Source organism: Dendrobates tinctorius, unplaced genomic scaffold (assembly GCF_039654945.1).
Source record: "Dendrobates tinctorius isolate UK_male_01 unplaced genomic scaffold, ASM3965494v1 ptg000165l, whole genome shotgun sequence".
In the NCBI taxonomy this organism is placed as follows: Eukaryota; Metazoa; Chordata; class Amphibia; order Anura; family Dendrobatidae; genus Dendrobates; species Dendrobates tinctorius.
This window is the reverse complement of record NW_027361832.1, coordinates 8,736,042-8,758,542: the sequence shown is the minus strand read 5'-3', so window position 1 is coordinate 8,758,542 and position 22,501 is coordinate 8,736,042. Positions and strand designations below refer to the sequence as shown.

The 22,501-nt window shown below is 42.0% G+C and overlaps 1 protein-coding gene across 11 annotated transcripts in view; it reads left to right on the top strand.

Annotated features, from left to right (window-relative positions):
* Positions 1–22,501, top strand: part of VPS13B (vacuolar protein sorting 13 homolog B) — a 1,297,298-nt gene that overhangs the window by 89,506 nt on the left and 1,185,291 nt on the right. For all 11 annotated transcript variants that reach the window (XM_073550458.1, XM_073550457.1, XM_073550459.1 and 8 more), the window contains exon 4: positions 11,903–12,023. In XM_073550458.1, the coding sequence (XP_073406559.1) occupies positions 11,903–12,023 (121 nt within the window). The remainder of the gene's footprint in view (positions 1–11,902; positions 12,024–22,501) is intronic.

Below are 22,501 nucleotides of genomic sequence, written 5' to 3'. Positions count from 1 at the left end.
CAGAGCCCAGATTATAATGGGGAAAGGAGTGGCTAGCTGAGCACAGCTGCAAGCACAGAGATTTCCAACATGGCTGATAATTCCCTCTGGCAGAACAGGGCTTAAAAGCCATTAAAATGAAGGCGAAGTGCTCCTTCTCAGCGCCGAAGTAGTAGCAAGCAGAAGCAGCGGTCTTCTGGCTCCACACTCTCGTGGTAACCCCGTGACAGGAGAAGCCTGAGAAAATCTTCCATCAGTAGTAATTTTTTTGATATGAAAAAAACTGACAAAACACTGACATAAGGACCAAACACTTGTGAAAATCTAATTAAAAACAATGATGGATGTCCATCCATTTTTTTTTTATCATAAGGGTATATTTACTTAGACAAACATGTTTTCAGTGTATGTGGAAAAGGGATCACATATGAACCCAAAGTAAGGCCATGTGCACACGGACTTCAGGTCCCTATTAGAAAAATGGCAGCTTGTGCTAATCTGGTCCGATTTACAGAACATATTTGTGCATGTGAAGAACAGGCAGCTCCGCCTTGCGGCCAGGCACACACAGCTGCATGCAGAGCCAGTTACGCTGCCTCCAGTATTACGACCTGCGTGAAGGTAGCCTAAGAGAAATAAACAGACTTCTGACTGAGACCTTTATTTTACTTAGTCAAGAGACATATCTTTATAATCGATTACAACCTGGATCCCATGATTATTGCAATGAACATCTGCTAATTCTTCACTCTGTATCACATTCAGCTTACTTGAATGTTTAATATCACCAAAAATGTGTCACGGTGTGACACAACCCAATGGGTGGTCAGTCAGCTAGCTGCAAAATACACATACAGTGTGGATGGTATAGGTGAGAGGAAGGCCCTACCAATAGGGAATGAAGGATGGTCACCACCTAAGCTCAAACCTGAGCCTGTCCCTGCACTCCCCTAATGCCCTATGCTGGTCCTCCACCTAACCCCCCCCCCCACCCGCCGCTGTCAGGATACCTTGTCCCTATTTGTCACCTAATACTGCCCTTGCTAGTGCAGTGGCCGGCAAGGAGCACTAGCCTCACCTCTGCAGGTAATAAACACGGGGGGAAGTGACGGACACCAAAGGGACAAGGTTACAAAAACACAACACTAAAGCCTCCGCCACACACAGCGATCTCACTAGCGAGATCGCCGCTGAGTCACAAGTTTTGTGAGGCAACAGTGATCACACCAGCGAGATCGCTGTGTGTGACAGGTATCAGCGACCGGTCCCCCTGCCGGCTATCGCTGATCGTGCTCGAATGCCCTGGACTTTTTTTGGATTGTTGGTCTCCCGCTGGCCAGCAAGCATCGCTGCATGTGGCAGGCGGGAGAGCAGCGATTAGCAAGCTCTCAGCTCGTATCCAAGGTAAACAGCGGGCTGGTGAAGCTGCCTGTCTGGCGATCATGTAGCGACACACCAGCGATCCTGACAAGTTCATATCGTCGGGATCGCTGGTGAGTCGCTATGTGTGACGTGGCCCTTAGCTTTTCTCTGCTGCAAAACACCGCACAGCAGGATAAAGGCACGAGATTAGCGAACTCAGCAGAAGCACTACTGCACCCGGAGAGCTCCTTACTCCAGCTTGGTCACTGCAGATTGCTCGAACACTGACAGTCAGCTGATGTATCAGGTGTCCTTTTAAAGGATGGTGGGAAGTGGTCACCGCCCACATCAGCTGACCCAGCAGCAATGCAATTACACTAGCTTGCCAGCAGGGGAAGAACTGACATTTAACCCCCCTGGCCAGCAAGTAAAAAAAGGTTTAACTCCATGGAACCAAATCTGCCACAAATCCAAAAATGGATCGTGACAAAATGTTAAAGGAAATTGTGAACTAACTATAGCGGCCCCTTCTCCTTTTTCTATTTTTTTAATAGATATGACTGCAAGCCCGGTGTAGTAATACTCAGTAATAAATTATCTATTATTCCTTATTTCTGTGAACAGTCTAATGGTTTTATTATCGTTCTCACATCTTAAATTGTGCTGTATATCCTTACATGTAATTATTAGATTAAAAAAAAAGCAAAAGTTGTGGCATGTATAAATTTTTGCAAGACCACATTTTGGGAGAGAATAGTTTACCAAACTGGTTGTATGTCGGACTTCAGCTATTTCAACTCCAGATAAAGGTGTGTGAGTGATTAATACCATGTGAGTGAAAAATGGAGCCAAGAATCACATCTAATGATATATGGAGAGACTAACATACACTGCTGATATATTATCAGTATGAGCCTTGGCTTTTACATATGTGGCGCTGTGTATTTTATTTATTTATTTATTTATTTTTTTTACAGATTTTGCACATGTTTTTACTAAGATTAGCCTGTACATGCCTCGCGGCTACGACTTGACCTTAATAATGTTATTTTATGTCAGGTATATTTGTATTAATTGAGCTTAGATCCTCGTCTATATTATCAGAGCGTTTTATGGGGTTGAATAGGATCACAATTACTTTGATTATACCGGTTATGTTACCTTCCTTTATGCCTTACTTACTAGCTTGGATAGTCACCGCAAAGTTTAAATTGTGCAACTGCTGTAAAAATATTAGTCCATGGGTAGATCAAAGTCTGTGTGCATTTTCTTGCTACTTAGAGATGTCTTGCCACTTTCGGTTACTGATTTGTATTGGTGAAAGCCATAACCGCCCAGATATACTCGACAGGGGAAATACAGTATCACATTAATGATATTCATGCACACCAACGTCCACAACAACCGCTCGAGTATTCTAAAAATGTTACTTATTAGCTCTCCAATGAGGGTAAGAGGGAAGGCTCCAGTGAAGGTCCCCCATCTGTCACTCAATAGATCATATAGACATGGATTACACGGATGATGACCACCTATCATTTAAATTTGTTTTTTTTTTTTTTTATCATTTTTTGGCAGTGTTTATTTTCTCCTGTTTTTTTCAATACCACAATCTGTATTTAAACATTTAAATTAGAAATCTAGCAATTTTTACACAAATACTTTGTTTCAGGAAATTAACATGTACATTAGCAGCAAGATACTGACTTAGACTATATTTGTATTGAATCATCTAATGAGCGTGTGCAAAGGCAATGGTGAGAGGAAGAGCCGGGTCAACTGTGACCTGAGCTATTGTGATTGGTGAATCCTGTGTTATTAGCTATACATAGAGGTGTTGCCTGTCACTGTAACCTTGCCTCTGCTAAGTAAACTGCAGTGAACTACAGGGTGGGCCATTTATATGGATACACCTAAATAAAATGGGAATGGTTGGTGATATCAACTTACCGTTTGTGGCACATTAGTATATAGGAGGAGGAAAACTTATCAAGATGGGGGGTGACCATGGCAGCCATCGTCAAGTTGGCCATTTTGGATGCAACTTTATTAATGGCCCACCCAGGTGTATCCATATAAATGACCCACCCTGTATTTTTTGAATATACAGGAAAAAATTGTCTGAAATGGCCTCAGTGGTCAGTGTGACAATTGCAAGATCATCATTTTTGTATTTTAATTCAGATTTATACGGTATATTGAAGGAAAATGAAGAAAAGACCTTGTCAAAATGTACACTTAACTTATTTATTGATCAGTTTTTTGTGGTGTTTTCTGATTGTACATTCCCTTTAAGGTGCTCGTAGACTCATTTATTGGATCAAGTTAATTCTACCATTGGATCAGTTAAATTTCTTGGGCTCATTAGCAACATGTGTTCCAGGATTTTTGTATATATTTGGTGTGTTGAGGAGCTGTAGAGCTGCGTTGCTGCTGGATTTTCACTTGACATTTCTGCATGTGTCAAACAGTTTAGCCATAAAGGTGCTGATTTTTTGATGGTATATTTGGTTTATTTACGTATATTTGGTATTTTTTGTTGGTATATTGCAACTCCCCCCCCCCCCCCCCCCCTTCTCTTGATCATGAACTCTGGAGAACCATCCTCTGTTTAGATACTCTACCCATCTGAATATGACAGCATGGTGGAACACCACCAAAGTATACAAAAAGCATACTGATCAAAAAACCATATATTAGGCTTTAGAATGATGGTATCTTAAAGATCCATTCGGGTATATTACATTTTGGTTCCCTTAACGTCCTTCAGAGATGCTCTCGAAATGTAACTCTTAAAAATCCATTCCACGTTGCTATCGGAGCTGGAATCATCCATCCTACTCATGATGATATTCCCATCCATCCTCTTTTTTGTTTCCTTGTCTATTTTCCCTCTGCTACCCTGAACTTTTTCCCCATACAGCTTTCCTTATATGCGGGGGTTACATGCTCATCTTGGGATGTTTTTTTCCCAATTTACATTAGTTTATCAATAAACTATTATGCTTGTGTAGAATCTCAAGTGCTAGTAATGTATACATGATATTAAATACATTTGTATTCATGTTTCCTGATGCTTACATCAACATCTTAAAATTATGTTAACTTTGACTGTTTTATGGTATACTCAAAAGGGTTCTCCAGACTTGTGGAACAAGTTTGCAGTTGCTCTGTGACTGTTGACTTGTAAGGCTGAATTCACACGTGGCGTTTTTTTCGCGTTTCCGCGGCGGTTTTAACCGCGTGATTTTGCCGCGAAAAATAAGCATCCCATGCATTCCTATGGGATTCCGCAATGCTGTGCTAATGCTGCGGTTTTTACCGCAGCGGAATCGCTTCGCGGTAAAAACCGCAGCATGCTCATTAATTTGCGGAATCGCGGCGATCCCGCACCCATAGGAATGCATTGTTCCGCTTACTTCCCGCATGTGGCTGTGCGCACCATGCGGAAAGTAAGCAGAACATTTGCGGATGGTACCCACGGTCCGGAGGAGAGGAGACTGTCCTCCGGGCTTTGGGTACCATATCCCTGTAAAAAATAGAATTTAAAATAAAAAATATTGTTATTCTCACCCTCCGACGTCCCGCGCAGTCTTCCCTCCTCTCTCCACGCTCCCGGTCCCAGTAATCCTTTGCGAAAATGCCCGCGATGACGTCCGTTCTCGCGGGATCGTGAAGTCTCGCGGGCTTTCGCGCGACATCATCGCGAATTACCGCGAGACATCGCGATCCCGCGAGAACGGACGTCATTGCGAGCATTTTTGCAAAGGATTACTGGGAACGGATGCGCGGGACGTTAGAAGGTAAGAATAACACCATTTTTTATTTTTTTTTTTTACATTCTATCTTTTACTACTGATGCTGCATAGGCAGCCTCAATAGTAAAAAGTTGATCACACTCGTCAAACACTATGTTTGACGAGTGTGACCAACCTGTCAATCAGTTCTCCAAGCGATGCTACAGATCGCTTGGAAAACGCTAGCATTTTGCAAGCTAATTACGCTTGCAAAATGCTAGTTTTTCCGCCGGAAAATTGCGGGAATTTAAAATGCGATATTCCCGCGGACTGGAATTCCGGAACTCTCGCGGTAATTTCCGCGAGCGTTCCGGTACGTGTGCACATAGCCTAATTCCTCACATTGTGCACTGGCAGGATTCTCTGGTACCGATCCCAGGCAATCATTTGACCTCAAGGTTGCGATTTGCATACTTATGCCACATCCTGACTGGATATGTCTGGCAACTCTCAATTCACTTGAATTGAACGAGGCTACACACGTCTTGTCTTCCTGTGACTGCTTGTATCCAAATCGCATACTTGCCGTGCCCGGCATTGGAGAATCCAGACAGCGCGCGGATTCCCAAGTTTACAGTCACATCGAGTGACTGCAAACTTAAGTCTCAAGCCTGGTCAACCTCTTTAATATTCTGTAAAACTTTATTCAACCACAAAAACTGTGGGTAACTGGACATTGAGGCAATAGACCGCCGTGGTTGAGCTTGTTACATGACATCCAAATTTACAGAAAGAAACCTAAAGGACTCTATGGGAGTCAAAGGAGGTAGGCATCATTAAAGGGATTGATCCCAGCAAAGAGCAAACAGATGAACGGCATACTAGGTCACACAAATCACCACATTACCAGACGGAGCTATTTATCTGAAGTATTGTGGCAATTCAGTCAAAAAATGGAGGTGCTTGCATGAAAAACATGAATATTTCAATGTGAAGCGAAAAGTAGAAATATGCAGCACTCACCGATATAGCTGAAAAACTGTGCGTCTTTATTTCACATAAATTCCATCAATAGATGTGTGGACATGCAGGACGTTAGAGGAATGCTAGGGGAGGGAAGTGACGGTTAACGGCCGTTTCACGATTACTCGCTTCTACGGGTCCAGGTGAGGGGATTAGCTAAAGGTCATTCCCTTTATAGGATCACAGACCTTACTAATTAACATACATAACAAGTTGTGAAACAAACATTTACAAAAAAATATGTAGATATACAATATACAGAGTGCAAGATACTAGTAAAGAATAAATCTTTCCATAACGATTTACAAGATAATCTGTATTTTTACAATATCATAGGAAGATTATAATCTAAATAACTTTCAATTTTTTTTATATAACATTTAATTTTTTAGTCCTTTCCTTTAATAAATCCATCTGAGAAAATTTTTTTACCCTTTCATATGCTTCATTTAATAAAGTCATAGGGTATCCCCTTTGCAAAAAACGTTGTTTCAGCTCAGAAATTTGTTCATTAAAAATGGTTTCATCATTATTCAGTTTTCTTACTCTTAGCATTTGACTGTATGGAAGTCCCTTTTTAGTGTGTAATGGGTGAGCGCTCTTATAATGTAAGTAATTATTTGTTGCGGTTTCTTTTCTAAACACTTCTGTTTTTAAAGAGCCATTTTTTATTTTAAATTTGACATCAAGAAAATCTATTGTTTCCCCCAAGTGAAAATGTGAAGCGCATGTTGTCACTGTTCAACAGGACTAAAAAATTAAATAGTGTAGTCAAACCTACAAAAAAATTTAATTTTTGTTTCAAACATAGTGCAATGGATAGAGCAATACGTGCAGTAGTGAGAAAACACTGGCATCTCATTGATGCAGAAAAAACCTTACACACAGATGGTAAATTAGTTCCTCAATTTGCATACAAAAGGGCACATAATATAGGTGATTTACGTCGTCCCCCTCAAAAAAAAATTGGCTACGAGATTTATCAATAAAAGGAAATTATAAATGTGGTCACTGCAAATACTGTCATCTTCATCTGACAGGGAATTCTATACATTTTGGATCTATTGAACATAAGGTAACAAAACTACATTTCTTGTTAAACTAAATTTGCGGTTTATATTATTTTTTGTCCATGTGGTTATTTTTATATTGGAAAAACTATAAGACCACTTACGATACGTTTTGGTGAACACTATAGATCTATTACATCAGGAAAGGGCTCACTGCGATTAATTAAGCATATTCAAGATGTGCATAAAGCTAACCCAGAAATTTTGAGTTTTTCAGTGATTGAAAAGGTCAATTTTCCACCTCAAGGAGGTAACCATGACAAAGCTTTATTGCAACAAGAAGCAAAATGGATCCTGAAAGCGACGCACAAGGTCCTTGGGGACTAAATGACCGGATCGATCTATCAGTATTTTTATAAAAAATGTAATATAAAAAATTGTATGTAAAGTTATTTAGATTATAATCTTCCTATGATATTGTAAAAATATAGATTATCTTGTAAATCGATATGGAAAGATTTATTCTTTACTAGTATCTTGCACTCTGTATATTGTATAACTACTACATATTTTTTTGTAAATGTTTGTTTCACAACTTGTTATGTATGTTAATTAGTAAGGTCTGTGATCCTATAAAGGGAATGACCTTTAGCTAATCCACTCACCTGGACCCGTAGAAGCGAGTAATCGCGAAACGGCCGTTGTCTGGCACTTTCCTCCCCTAGCATTCCTCTAACGTCCTGCATGTCCACACATCTATTGATGGAATTTATGTGAAATAAAGACGCACAGTTTTTCAGCTATATCGGTGAGTGCTGCATATTTCTTCTTTTCTCTTCACATTGAATCATTAAAGAGATTGTCCGGTCCAAACCAATAAGTCTGGACTCTGTGTGACTTCAGACTCCTGAATCCACCGAGCTCATGCATTGTACGCTGCTGGAATTCGCCAGTTTCTGACCCGCGTGCACTTGTATTGAGCGGAGGCAGCGCCTCGACTAGTGAAGTGGGCATCGTTGAATAGAGGATGTGATATCGCTCCATACATGTGTCTAGAGAGTGAGGCTGGGCCCACTGAATGTGAGTGTGTATAACTCATACATACCCTCCAGTCCTGGGTCAGAACCCAGCAATTCCCTGCAGCGTGTAGTGCGGATCCTGGGGGGATTCTTAAGTCTGCAGTCACACAGAGTGATTGCAGACTTAACGATTTGGACCTGACAACCCCTTTAAACTAAAGTCCCCCAAAACACACTAGATGGCTGTCGAACTATGCTTCGGCCTATCGATCGGCTGACAACCATTTCTGCCAACTTTTGCATACTCTGCAGACCACTCCTGTGTCCTCTATGAGAAAGCCAGCGGCTGACATGTTAGCCAATAGCTTATCTCTAAGAGAACAAGACGATCATCGACTTCCGGACAAACAGTTGGCTAGGGCCCCCATGCACATTATTTTGTGATCAAATCCCATCGATAGTGGCGGGTTTGGCGGACATTAGTCTTATGTATAGGGTGACGTTAGACTTATTATCTCTTGGAAGACTCCGTTCTTAGATTAAGATCCTTGGTGTTTGGAGACTAATTATAATGGAGGATCCCGCCGAATGCCTAAAGTCTTCTAAAAACATTGCAACTCTCCGATACTATAAATGCAGCCAGGGGCTTTTTCAGATAATTATCGCTGTGGTTAAAATTCAGCAAAGACCGATGTGAGACTTTCTCATTTAGCTTGTTTAACTGTAGATTTCTTCAAAACCACAAAAAGCCAACAAAAGCCTAATTAAATAAGGATTTAACAATATAACCTAACACTTCCACAGTCTTAACCCTGGTTATTTGCCTTAAGCCTACTGGAAGTTGCTCCTGAACTGAATTTGGCTGTCGCCCTGTACACTTCACTAATGTAGACATTATCTGGATGTTGGGCGTAATTATTACTATGCGAAGATTTGCGTTGACCGCTGACCTCTGCTCTATTTACTATTTGTCTTTTCGGAGCGCCCATTGGATTTCTTGCTCCATATCGCACCTATAATGAGTATGTGAGGGCAGCGGTGGAGTTTCTGGAAATCATTATAAGACAAATTGTGAGAGTCTCCTGATAAAACTGTATTGAGTTTCTTCCATTTATTTAGTTAGCTTGGAGATGCTCCCCTTCTCACTACTCTGTGTAACCTCTTGACCTTTAATTGAGGATTTTTTTCTCCTTTTTGGAACATTTGGTTTGCATCGTCAATTTACTGTGTTGTGTGTTTAGGATGCTTGAGCAGTCTTATGTGTAGAGGCTCATGGCCGTGTTAATAGGGTCACGGCTTGTCAAAGTGTTTTAAATGGCTTCTGAACAGACACAGACCATGAACAGGCGATCTAGTGTAGGCCTTCTGCATGCACTGCTTGTTCAAGCAAATGGGTGGAGAGAAAATTGGAAATTCTTGAGCCAGTCTGATGCTAGAATGGAATTGAGTTTTTAAGAAATAAAAATCTAAATTCGCTATTTCAGGATGTCGTCAGTAGGTATACCTGCACATGGCAGAGCAGGGTGTAGATTACGGCTGGGGTCTCATACTAATGCAGTATCCCCATAGATAGTGCTGTATGTGAAATTATGTTAAAGGTCATCTGTCAGCCTGATTTCACTCCTGAAACCATTAATATTCGCATCTAGACCTTTCAAAGACAAGTCCAGCAATACCTTTACATGGTCAGTCTGTTCCTCCGTTACTGATAAACCAGGTTCTGAATTGATGTAAATTGTTGAGGAATATATTGCCACTATAGAAATAAAAAAATATTATATGCGAATAAGGATGAAAGATTATAGTCGATCTGCAACCTCTGTCACTCCAGCTCTATTCCCCGTCCAATGCCGCTGCCGCCTCGTGCTTGACTGACATTCTCTATGCTGTGCGACTTGACACAAATAAATAATCAGTCATTCAGGAGTAGGTGGTGCTGTGTAGAGAATAGAGCTGGAGTGACAGAGGCTTCAGATCTACCATAGTCCTTCAGCCTCATTTGCATATTAATTAAAACGCTGATTTCTCAGTAATGAAGGAACCGACTGGCTATGTAAAGATATTGTTGTACTTGTCTTTTAAAGAGCTACAAGAAATCCTGTTAACCGTTTACCTTACAGTTGCTGCTTTGTTTCTTGAGACAAATACTTGCATAACCTGTGTGCAATGCGTGCCATTTCTACTGTCAAATTTGTATGGAAAACTTAAAGTGGTTGTCTGGACTTGTGATATTAATTACTGATCCTTAAGATAGAACTTGAATATCACATTGGTAGGGGTCTGACACCCAGCTGCAGTGCCCAGCTTTCTTCAGTGTATAGTGGCCGCTGTCTGATGCTTGTGTCATCTGCTATTCTCCATTGTTTACATGGGGACTCCACCCAAGCTGCTAGTTTCTGGTCGATGGGGGTGCCAAGTGTCACACCCTCACCAATCTGATTGTGATTAACTATCGTATGTATGGATAGATCAGAAATATTTTATACCCTAAGAATGAAAGGAAAACCAAAAAACCCTGTGCAGCTTTATGAATCCTAATGCATATTATAGCACATTAATGCAGGCAACGTCGTGTGAGTTCCCCATGTGGTTTTCAGATTATGCAGTATACTTAAAGGGAATCTGTCACCAGGGTTTTGCTACCTCATCTAAGAGTAAGGACCAGCAAGATATCCCTTAGTTTATTTGGTGCAGCAGTTTTGATCAGAGTTTTTAGATGTAGCATACCTTTCTGTGCTCATTATCAGATTACTGTCAATACATAATCAGAAGGGGGGCGTGGTTAGACTAGGACTTGGGTGCATTGTGGTCCAGGCAGGAATAATCTCCTGTTGATAAAACCTTCATAATGTGTAAAGGGCCTGTCACACTAAGCGGTATCGCTATAACGTCACTGGTTTTTGTGACGTAGCAGTGATATTGCTAGCGATATCGCTATGTCTGATACTTGCCTCCGACCGGCTCCCCCGCTGATGATCGCTGATTGCGCGAGAACGTCCTGGGCCGTTTCTCGTCGTCAGCTTCCTGCTGGGCTTCCTGTGGCGCCGACGAGCGACGCTTGGACGCGGGCGGGAGGACGTCAGGATCGCCTCGTCTGACAGGTAAGTAGCGACCCCCGACCGCTGCTCTGTCGCTGGTGAGATCTGCCTGTGTGGCAGCTCACTAGCGACAACTTAGCGATGCACCAGCGATCCTGACCACGTCATATGTGACAGTACCTTAAACCACACACAACCTAGTAACTGACATATCACAGAATTGTGTTTCAGCCCCTACATTATGCTGTCCTAAGATTACATAGAAAAATCTGTTGACCATATTCCCTTTAAAAATAAAATGGCACAGCTTTTATGTACAGATAAAACACAGCCTTATACTATGTTTTTGTGAGCAGTGATTTTTTTTTTTTCTATACCATTACTTTTGCCTCATTTTCAGCAGACCTTTCTTATTTGTATACTTCTATAAATTTATTCTCAATATTTGCTTACAAAATCTGATGGTATTGTGGAAATGAAAAAAAATATATATCCAGTATTTTTGCTTGAAGACTTCTTCATAATTGTTTATTCTCATATTTATAATTTTTTTAAAATATATATTTTTATTGCTTAGGTGTTTTGTTTTTTTTTTAAACTTAAAAGCCCTTTTTGTTGTCTAGTATTATCAAATGTGACTTTCTTGACATTTTCGTATCGTCTTTGTGACATTTTTGGTTTATATGTATTTTTTTTTCTCTAACTATATACATTTTTTTTCTTTAATCTTAAAGGATGATCATGAGAGCTGTGGTTCAAGCTCTACCAGTCGAAGCAACACTGACAGTGCTAAATCCTCAATTAAGCCGAGAAAGATCCAACAAACGGCCCCCACCGATCCTGATCTGCCTCCAGGTGATTGCTTTATAGCTTGTTGTAACCTCGCACATATTAGTGACATTTTGCATTTTTAACAGGTAATGGTTATTCAGTAAACAAGCTCTCAGGAGAATCACATTTTGTCACCTTATACTAGAAATTTGCTGAAAAATGAATACTAATCAATGGAATTTAGAAAAAGATTTGCAAGTTGTCTGTCCTCCGTGGCTGCCGGATCAGAGCTCTATGAACCTTTTTTACTAGTTATGACATTCCTAGATGTGAAAGGGTAATGACATCACGCCAGAATTCTAGAAGAAGCCCAGTGAAGTCTAAGAATGTAGTAGATTTGTAGTGCTCAGTTCTGGTGGGCCCCTGTCTACTGATGTTCCTGTCAGACCACGGCCCTGAGAATCTTTTTGCTCCACTCTTCTAGCCAACTTACTACTACAAAGGTGTTAATGTTATGGGATATGTCCATATTCATCCAATCATCAGATTACAGGTTCAGAACAATGTATACGACACTGCATAATATAGAGATTTCATTGTCCATTATATGAAGGCCGTATATACAATACAGTGCAAAACCCAAGAGGGAGAAAACAAGGATGAATAAAAAAAGATTCCAAATCCATCAAAAAGATCCAGTTTTATTAGCACAGAGATAATCCGTGCAAAACACAATTCTAATCTCAGATTTGCACTTAGGCATGAGCGCTTTCCTATGTCATGGGTCGTTAGCACAGATCAACTGTAGTTTATTCCCCAAAAAATCAATGAAGAAGGGAAGAACACAGCAATACAATGTATAGAAAGACACGTGTACAGAGGTAGGCTAAGGGTATGTGCACACGTAATTTTTAGAGCTGCAGATTTTTCCGCGCGGTTTTGTAAAAATCCACAGGTAAATTTCAGGTCAAAAGACCTGCGGTTTACCTGCGGATTAGGCTGCGGTTTAGACCTGCGGTTTATCACCTCTACAATGGAGGAGATGGTAAACCGCAGCGGAATCCGCAGAAAAGAAGTGACATGTCATTTCTTTCTGTGGATTTGAAACCGCAGCAAAACCGCGCAGAAAATTCTGCAGCATGTGCACAGTGGTTACCATTTTACATCTGCAGCTTTTCTGGCCCAGCAAACTCCTCAACATGTGCACATAGCCTAAGAGAATCGCTCTATATGTAATTAAGAAATTAAAGCTGCGCCGTGAAACTCTATAGTATGTAAACATTGAATATAGGAAATTAGAATTACACTAGCTGAAGAGCCTGGCATTGCCCGGGCATGGTAACCAACTGTGGTTAGTTATAACAAATTGTAATGATTATATTGCACATAAAAACATTTCACATCATATATTCAGATTTGCAACACAAATTAACTAAATGATTACCAAAGTATTGATAGTATATTATTTTCAACTCATTCAAGAGCCTTTTGATAAACAACATCTCTATCTGTGTATCTAACCCTATCCTGTGTGATAATGTCTGCTGAGCTGTGTACCTAATCCTCTCCTGTGTGATACTTTCTGCTGAGCTGTGTACCTAATCCTCTCCTGTGTGATACTTTCTGCTCAGCGGTGTATCTAATCCTATCCTGTGTGATACTGACTTCTGAGCCGTGTATCTAATACTATTCTGTGTGATACTATGTGCTGAGCTGTGTATCTAATACTATTCTGTGTGATACTGTCTGCTGAGCCATGTATCTAATCCTATCCTGTGTTATACTGGGCTCCCTTCATTCTGTGTCAGAGGGTGGTCTGTGTTGGCACGGTAATAAATTGTGTTATTTCCAGCTTTACAGAAGGACGATAACACCATAGAAATGATAAGAATAATAGGCAAAATTGTTTGGTGAATTGTAGCGCGCGGCGTTAAAATTTCGCCTCACAACATAGCCTATGACGCTCTCGGGGTCCAGATGCGTGACTGTGCAAAATTTTGTGGCTGTAGCTGCGACGGTGCGGATGCCAATCCCAGACAGACAGACATACTTACAGACATACATACACACACACACACACACACACACACACACACACACACACACACACACACACACACCCACTTGAGCTTTACATATTAGACTAGCTGAAGAGCCCGGCGCTGCCCGGGCATAGTAACTAACTGTGGTTAGTTATAACAAATTATAATTATCCTCCATCCCATAGTTCCGTGCCCATATACCCATCATACATGTCTTCCATCCCATAGTCAAGTGCCCATATACCCATCACACATCCTCCATCCCATAGTTCCATGCCCATATACCCATCATACATATCCACGATCCCATAGGCCCGTGTCCATATGCCCATCACACATCCTCCATCCCATAGTCCCATGCCCATATACCCATCACACATCCTCCATCCCATAGTCCCGTGCCCATATACCCATCATACATATTCGCCATCCCATAGTCGAGTGCCCATATACCCATCACACATCCTTCATCTCATAGTCCCTTGCCCATATACCCATCATACATATCCTCCATCCCATAGTCCCGTGCCCATATACCCATCATACATATCCTCCATCCCATAGTCCCGTGCCCATATACCCATCATACATATCCTCCATCCCATAGTCCAGTGCCCATATACCCATCACACATCCTCCATCCCATAGTCCCGTGCACATATACCCGTCATACATATCCTCCATCCCATAGTCCAGTGCCCATATACCCATCACACATCCTCCATCCCATAGTCAACCATTATGACATCATAGTGTGCGGCGGGGCTTGCAACCTATGACATCAGCGTCGCCATGGCAACCATTGACATCATAATGAGGGGCGGGGCTTGATACACACACCTTTTCCCCATTATGTAGATAGGGGCAAAATTGTTTGGTGTATTGGAACGCACGGGGTTAAAATTTCGCCTCACAGCATAGCCTAGGACACTCTCTGAGTCCAGACGTGTGACTGTGCCAAATTTTGTGGCTGTAGCTGCGACGGTGCGGATGCCAATCCCGGACATACATACATACATACATACATACATACATACATACATACATACATACACTTGAGCTTTATATATTAGATTACTGCTGTAGAAAAAAAAAGTTGAAAAATGTAGGTACTTGGCTAATAAAATGGTCACACATAGGTATTTTTGCTTCCATTGCTTATCGTTTGTATAATGTAATCGACACTCAAGATTGAAAAGAATATATTTCTTTCTCAGGCAATCCCAAAAAAACTTGTTTGTAATGTTTCGGTCCTACAACATTGGCCTATTTCAAACCATCATTTATCATCCTGTATTTTTCCAGCTATATTGTTTTTTTTGGATTGTAGGATGCACTTTTGTTCCCTCAAATTTTGGGGGAAAATGGGGGGTGCCTCTTATAATCAGAATCGGTGTGCTGTAGAGGAGGTGGGGTTGGGCTGGCTGCGGGCTGCAAAGACAGCAGGAGGTCACGTGCTCCCGCTCATTAGCCTCATGTAATATTCACTGCACCCACTGTCCATCACCTCGGTGCTAAAGCCGCGCCGAGTTGTTTGACAGGCGAGCGGCGCATAAAGCATGTGCCTGCACCCCCTCCCATCATGGATATGCCCAAAGGTCACTATAGGCCCCCCTGCTATAGCCCCCCTGGTCACTATATGCCTCCCTGCTGGCACGCATAAGCCCCACAATTTTTGGACACAGTAAGTGATTGATAAATGTTCAGTAACTATGTTTAAAAAAAAAACAAAACACAAAAATAATTGCAAAATATACACATAATCTGATAAGATAATCTGCACCCATTTTTAAGCATTTAATAAGCTGTTGTGTATAAGTGGCCAAAATGGAACGTTTTGAGCAATCCAGTCCCAAAAAATAAATGCATATAATCGTGGAAAAGACCTTTGCTAAAACAGAGGTATTGGTAAAATTGAGAATTTTAGGTTTCTAAAAAAAAAAAAAATATATATACAGTACAGACCAAAAGTTTGGTCACACCTCATCATTCAAAGAGTTTTCTTTATTTTCATGACTATGAAAATTGTAGATTCACTCTGAAGGCATCAAAACTATGAATTAACACATGTGGAATTATACAATTAACAAAAAAAGTGTGAAACAACTGAAAATATGTCTTATATTCTAGGTTCTTCAAAGTAGCCACCTTTTGCTTTGATTACTGCTTTGCACACTCTTGGCATTCTCTTGATGAGCTTCAAGAGGTAGTCACCGGAAATGGTCTTCCAACAGTCTTGAAGGAGTTCCCAGAGATGCTTAGCACTTGTTGGCCCTTTTGCCTTCACTCTGCGGTCCAGCTCACCCCAAACCATCTCGATTGGGTCTGGTGACTGTGAAGGCCAGGTCAGCTGGCGTAGCACCCCAACACTCTCTCCTTCTTGGTCAAATAGCCCTTACACAGCCTGGAGGTGTGTTTGGGGTCATTGTCCTGTTGAAAAATAAATGATAGTCCAACTAAACGCAAACCGGATGGAATAGCATGCCGCTGCAAGATGCTGTGGTACCCATGCTGGTTCAGTATGCCTTCAATTTTGAATAAATTGCCAACAGTGTCACCCCCACACCATCACACCACCTCCTCCATGCTTCACGGTGGGAACCAGGCATGTAGAGTCCATCCGTTCACCTTTTCTGTGTCGCACAAAGACACGGTGGTTGGAACCAAAGATCTCAAATTTGGACTCATCAGACCAAAGCACAGATTTCCACTGGTCTAATGTCAATTCCTTGTGTTCTTTATCCCCAACAAGTCTCTTCTGCTTGTTGCCTGTCCTTAGCAGTCGTTTCCAAGCAGCTATTTTACCATGTAGGCCTGCTGCACAAAGTCTCCTCTTAACAGTTGTTGTAGAGATGTCTGCTGCTAGAACTCTGTGTGGCATTGACCTGGTCTCTAATCTGAGCTGCTTGTGACTCGGATGAACTTATCCTCTGCTGCAGAGGTTACTCTTGATCTTCCTTTCCTGGGGCGGTCCTCATGTGAGCCAGTTTCTTTGTAGCGCTTGATGGTTTTTGCCACTGCACTTGGGGACACTTTCAAAGCTTTCCCAATTTTTCCGACTGACTGACCTTCATTTCTTAAAGTAATGATGGCCACTCATTTTTCTTTACTTAGTTGCTTTTTTCTTGCCATAATACAAATTCTAATAGGCTATTCAGTAGGACTATCAGCTGTGAATCCACCAGACTTCTGCACAACACAACTGATGGTCCCAACCCCATTTATAAGGCGAGAAATCCCACTTATTAAACCTGACAGGGCACACCTGCGAAGTGAAAACCATTTCCTTTGACTACCTCTTGAAGCTCATCAAGAGAATGCCAAGAGTGTGCAAAGTAGTAATCAAAGCAAAAGGTGGCTACTTTGAAGAACCTAGAATATAAGACATATTTTCAGTTGTTTCACACTTTTTTGTTAATTATTTAATTCCACATGCGTAAATTCATAGTTTTGATGCCTTCAGAGTGAATCTACAATTTTCATAGTCATGAAAATAAAGAAAACTTATGTGTGTTTTTTTTATGGATACTTTTATCAGATTGATGTACTCGTGATGTCCATAGTGTACAAATATTTCTTTGGCGTGCTGAAAATGATGACTTAAGAAGCAACAACTAATTTTCATTTTGCTCCTGTTCGCCTCTTTCTACAACCCCTGTTAGACGAAGCAAGGGCAAAAGGGCAGACATGGTTGGTCCAGAGGTCAGGGCTTGGTGGAAAACAGAAAGTGGGCTGTCTCCTTATTGCCTGCGCTCACACGGGGCCTCCTGCATTCCATCATGCCTCCCTTCACACAGGAGAGATTCCTCCGAGCCGCTACCCTCACTTGGTGTTTATTATACTTTAACACTGTCATAGCAACTTGATGATGGAATAATAAAGATATGTGTGAAAAATTGGTCTTTTGGGATTTTCAACCCCCTTTTTTTTTTTCTATTGTGATTTATTGTAGACTCTAATTGAACTATATTATCTAACCAGCTCTTGTTTGCAAAAGCAACATTTATTATGTGAATTGTGTTAGCTGAGCAGGCAATAAAAGTCATTGCAATATTCATTCAAGTCAACACATTGTTTTATGAGATGGATGACCATACTTCTCTTGAGTGCCCGAGTACTATAAGTTCAGTATTATATACGCACTAATGTTTATCCCAGGTAGGCTATGTCTGATACCAGAGTTAAGCAAGTACTAATAAAGAGTTAAATTAAAAGAAACTTGTACTTACTGATGACTTCTGAGGTAACTATTCACCTCCATGTTCTTGTTGCCCCTCCATCGCTCTACTACTTTTTTTTGGTGATATTCTCCAGTGGCTTTACAAAGATCTGATACCTACTTATGATACATAATACACACTTGTTGTTTGGAGGGAGTACTTTTGTGTTAACTATTCATGTATTTGCCTCTGACCTGTGGTTCCACCATATTAGAAGTCTTCACTGTCCAATCACCATTCTATTATGTTAGTGAACAGAAACTTCCCCACTTACATCCAATGACTTAACAATAAAATAGTTTGGTGCAGTTGTCTCCAGTTTAAGGAACCCAAAATGAACTGTCAGGCCTACATTGTTATATTATTGTATGCACTAAGGAAAAAGACACATTGAGACATGGGTCATTTTTTTTTCTCTGCTCACATAAAAAAAAAAAAAAGCCTTTGGGTCTCATCTGCTTACAAGATACTTTCCCAGATGGATTTTGGCTTACTCGTGTACATTTTGAAAAACTGCAGTCTAGCTTTCTCGGTGGCCACAGCTTATAGTCGAAAAATAGGTGTCAGATTCCCTTTAATTCAGATGTCCTCGGATAGTTTGTGCTGGCACTTATGCACCCTGAGCTTGCAGGACGGCTTGAGTTTCTTTTAGAACTTGATTGCGGCTGCTTATCCACCATCCAGACTATCCTGCTTTTCACCAATTTTTCTCTTTCTCCATCCGGGAAGATAAGCTACAGTGCCATTGATTGTAAACTTCGGATCATGGACTTGTAACCTTGAAATTGTTGATGTTTTTTCACAATCTTGGTTCTCAAGTCCTCAGACAGTTCTCCTCTTTCTGCTCTCCATGCTTAGTGTGGCACACAATGCAAAGATTGAGTCAACTTCTCCCCTTTTTATCTGGTTTCAGGTGTGATTACAAAGCTTGTATAATTTGCAATGTGTGCTTGTCCATGTTTTTCACGGATCAATAGACTTGTATTGGCACTTTTTTTGTACTTGCTGCCGGAAGACATAAAAACTGCCATGTCTCCTTGAGTTTAAAGGCCCCTTTACATTTAGCGATGCACCAGCGATCCCGACAACGATACGGCCCGGTCAGGATCGCTGGTGCATCGCTACGTGGTCGCTAGTGAGCTGCCAAACAGGCAGATCTCACCAGCGATGCAGCAGCGGTCGCTACTTACCTATCAGATAGCAGCTCTGATGACGACTTCCTCCCGTGTCCATGTAGTCGCTCGTCGGCGCCAGCAGGAAGCCGACGATGAGAAATGGGCCAGGACGATCTCGTGCGATCAGCGATAGCCAGCGGAGCGGGGGGGGGCAGTCAGAGGAAATTGTCACATGTAGCGATATCGCTACCGATATCGCTGTTGCGTCACAAAATCGGTGACGCTTTAGCGATATCGCTAGAGATATTGCTATGTGTAAAAGGCGCTTAAGTTAGATGTGGATTACACCAGATGCTGGGACAGATACAGTGGATAATGGAAGTGAGCATTCAGTTCAATCTGGGCAGAACTTTCCTGCCTTTTGCAAGGGCTCATTCTGACAGCAGTGATTTTTCTCCTATTCATAAAATAGACAAATTTTTTTTTATTCAGATTTTATTACTTTGATTATTGTGAGATCCTTAACTCTGATCAGAATTGGTTATGTCTCTGTGATATGGAGTACAATAGACCATTCTGTCTGGAAAAATACATGAACATGTGAACAGCTCGATAGAACAAGTACCCATTAGTCTGTCTGCAAATCTGGTGTCTGAATGAGCCTTAAATTGGGTCTTGTCAAACCTCATATACTCATATTGTGCTGCACTTTTGTTGACTCTTTTGCAGTCCTGACCTCCTGCTGTGCAAGGTAAGGGTTGCACACTACTTTTTACATTATTTTTTTTTTTTTGTTTCTTCAGATCCCAGATAAAAGAGAATAAAATAAAGAAAACATGTTCTAAACAGGAGAAACCTTTCCCATCATAGCTGCTCAGAAAGTACTTTCATAGTGGGATCATAGCAGTGATAATGCCTGACAAATCCACTCTTTAACCTGAACTTCATGAGCACAAAATAAGTGTCCTAGTTAAAGAACCACAACATGAAGATGATAGTTACTGGTTTGCTGACCCTCGCCTTAAAGGTAATCTGTCAGTAGGTTTTTGCTATGGAATCTGAGAGCAGAGTTATATAGGAGGAGAGCCCCTGATTCTATCAATGTGTCACATACTGGGCTGCCTGTTACCATTTTCAGAAAATACCTGATTTCTCTGCTGTAAAAGTAGCAGTGGTCAGATTGCTAAGGTGTGTCTAACCCCACCCACACCCCTGATGGGCAGCTTTCTGTGTATATTAAAAGCAAGCTGCCAATCAATGGTGGAGGCCGGGTTACACAGCAGGCAGACTGAGGCACTAGTCCTGCAGTGATCATCCCCTGCTGATAAAACACTGATTGTATTGAAACCCTTCCTACCGCTCCCTATCTAATAAGAACTACCGCAATCTTTCCAACTTAAAACCCGTGCCATTGACCCCCAACCCCCTGCTCCCTCTTTCTGGAGCACTTTGGAATGCCCACTCCATCTGCAATAACCTTCGTGTGATTCATGACCTCTTTCTCTCGCAATCTTGCCTTTGTCGGCCTCGCAGAAACCTGGCTGACACCCTCTGACACGGCCTCCCCTGCTGCGCTGTGTTACGGCGGCCTCCTCTTCACCCACACTCCTCACCCTGGCAACAGACACAGAGGAGTGGGTCTTTTCCTTTCTTCCAACTGCACCTTTAACCCAATCCCACCAATTCCCTCCCTTATCCTCCCCTCTTTTGAAGTCCACTCTGTCCGCATCTACTCTCCCTCCAACCTCCAAGTGGCCGTCATATACCGACCTCCAGGCCCGACCACTGCCTTCTTTGACCAATTCTCTACCTGGCTTCTTCACTTTCTTTCAACTGACATCCCCACTATCATCATGGGTGACTTCAACATCTCCACTGATACCCTTCAGTCCGCAGCCTCCAAACTCCTGGAGCTGTACGCCCACGCTGAACTTTCCTCCCAACTCTCGTCTAACTTGCTCTTTGACAATCTACAATCTGGTTTCCGCCCCCATCACTCCACTGAGACAGCCCTGACCAAAATTACTAACGACCTACCTACAGCCAAAGCAAATGGACAATACTCTATACTCCTCCTTCTAGACCTGTCCTCTGCATTCGACACAGTTGACCACTGCCTCCTTCTACAGATCCTCTCTTCCTTTGGCAACAAAGACTTCGCCCTATCCTGGATCTCATCATACCTTTCAAACCACACATTCAGCGTCTACCACTCCAACACTACCTCCTCATCCCACCCTCTCTCTGTTGTAGTCCCCCAAGGCTCTGTTCTAGGACCCCTACTCTTAATTTATACCCTTGGCCTGGGTCTACTCATAAAGTCCCATGGATTCCAGTACCACCTTTATGCTGACGACACTCAGATCTAACTCTCTGCTGTCCAGAATCCCGGAGTGTCTGTCAGCCATATCCTCCTTCTTCTACTCTCGCTTCCTCAAGCTCAATGTGGACAAAGCTGAACTCCTCATCTTTCCTCCATCTCACAGATCTTCTTTACCTGATCTATCTATCACAATTAATGACATCACACTTTCCCCACTACCGGAAGTCCGCTGCCTTGGAGTAACCCTTGACTCTGCCCTATCCTTCAAACCAAACATCCAAGCTCTTACTACCTCCTGTAACCTCCAGCTGAAAAATATTTCCAGAATCCGTCCTTTCCTCAACCCTCAATCTACTAAAATGCTTGTGCACGCCCTCATCATCTCCCGCCTCGACTACTGCAACATCCTTTTCTGTGGTCTCCCTGCTAACACCCTCACACCTCTCCAGTCCATCCTTAACTCTGCTGCCCGACTAATTCATCTCCTTGCTACTCCTCCGCTTCTCCCCTCTGCAGATTTCTTCACTGGCTTCCATTCCCTCAGCGTATCCAATTCAAATTACTAATACTGACCTACAAGGCCATCTATAACCTGTCTCCTCCATATGTCTCTGAACTAATCTCCCGATACCTTCCCTCACGTAATTTCCGGTCCTCCCAAGACCTCCTTATCTCCTCCACACTTAATCGCCCCTCTTCACCCAACCGCCTCCAAGATTTCTCCCGAATAGCCCCCATCCTCTGGAATTCTTTGCCCCAACATGTCCGACTGTCAACCACATTTGAATCCTTCAAACGGAACCTGAAAACCCACCTCTTCAAGAAAGCTTACAGCCTGCAATGATCCCCACTGCCTCCGCAC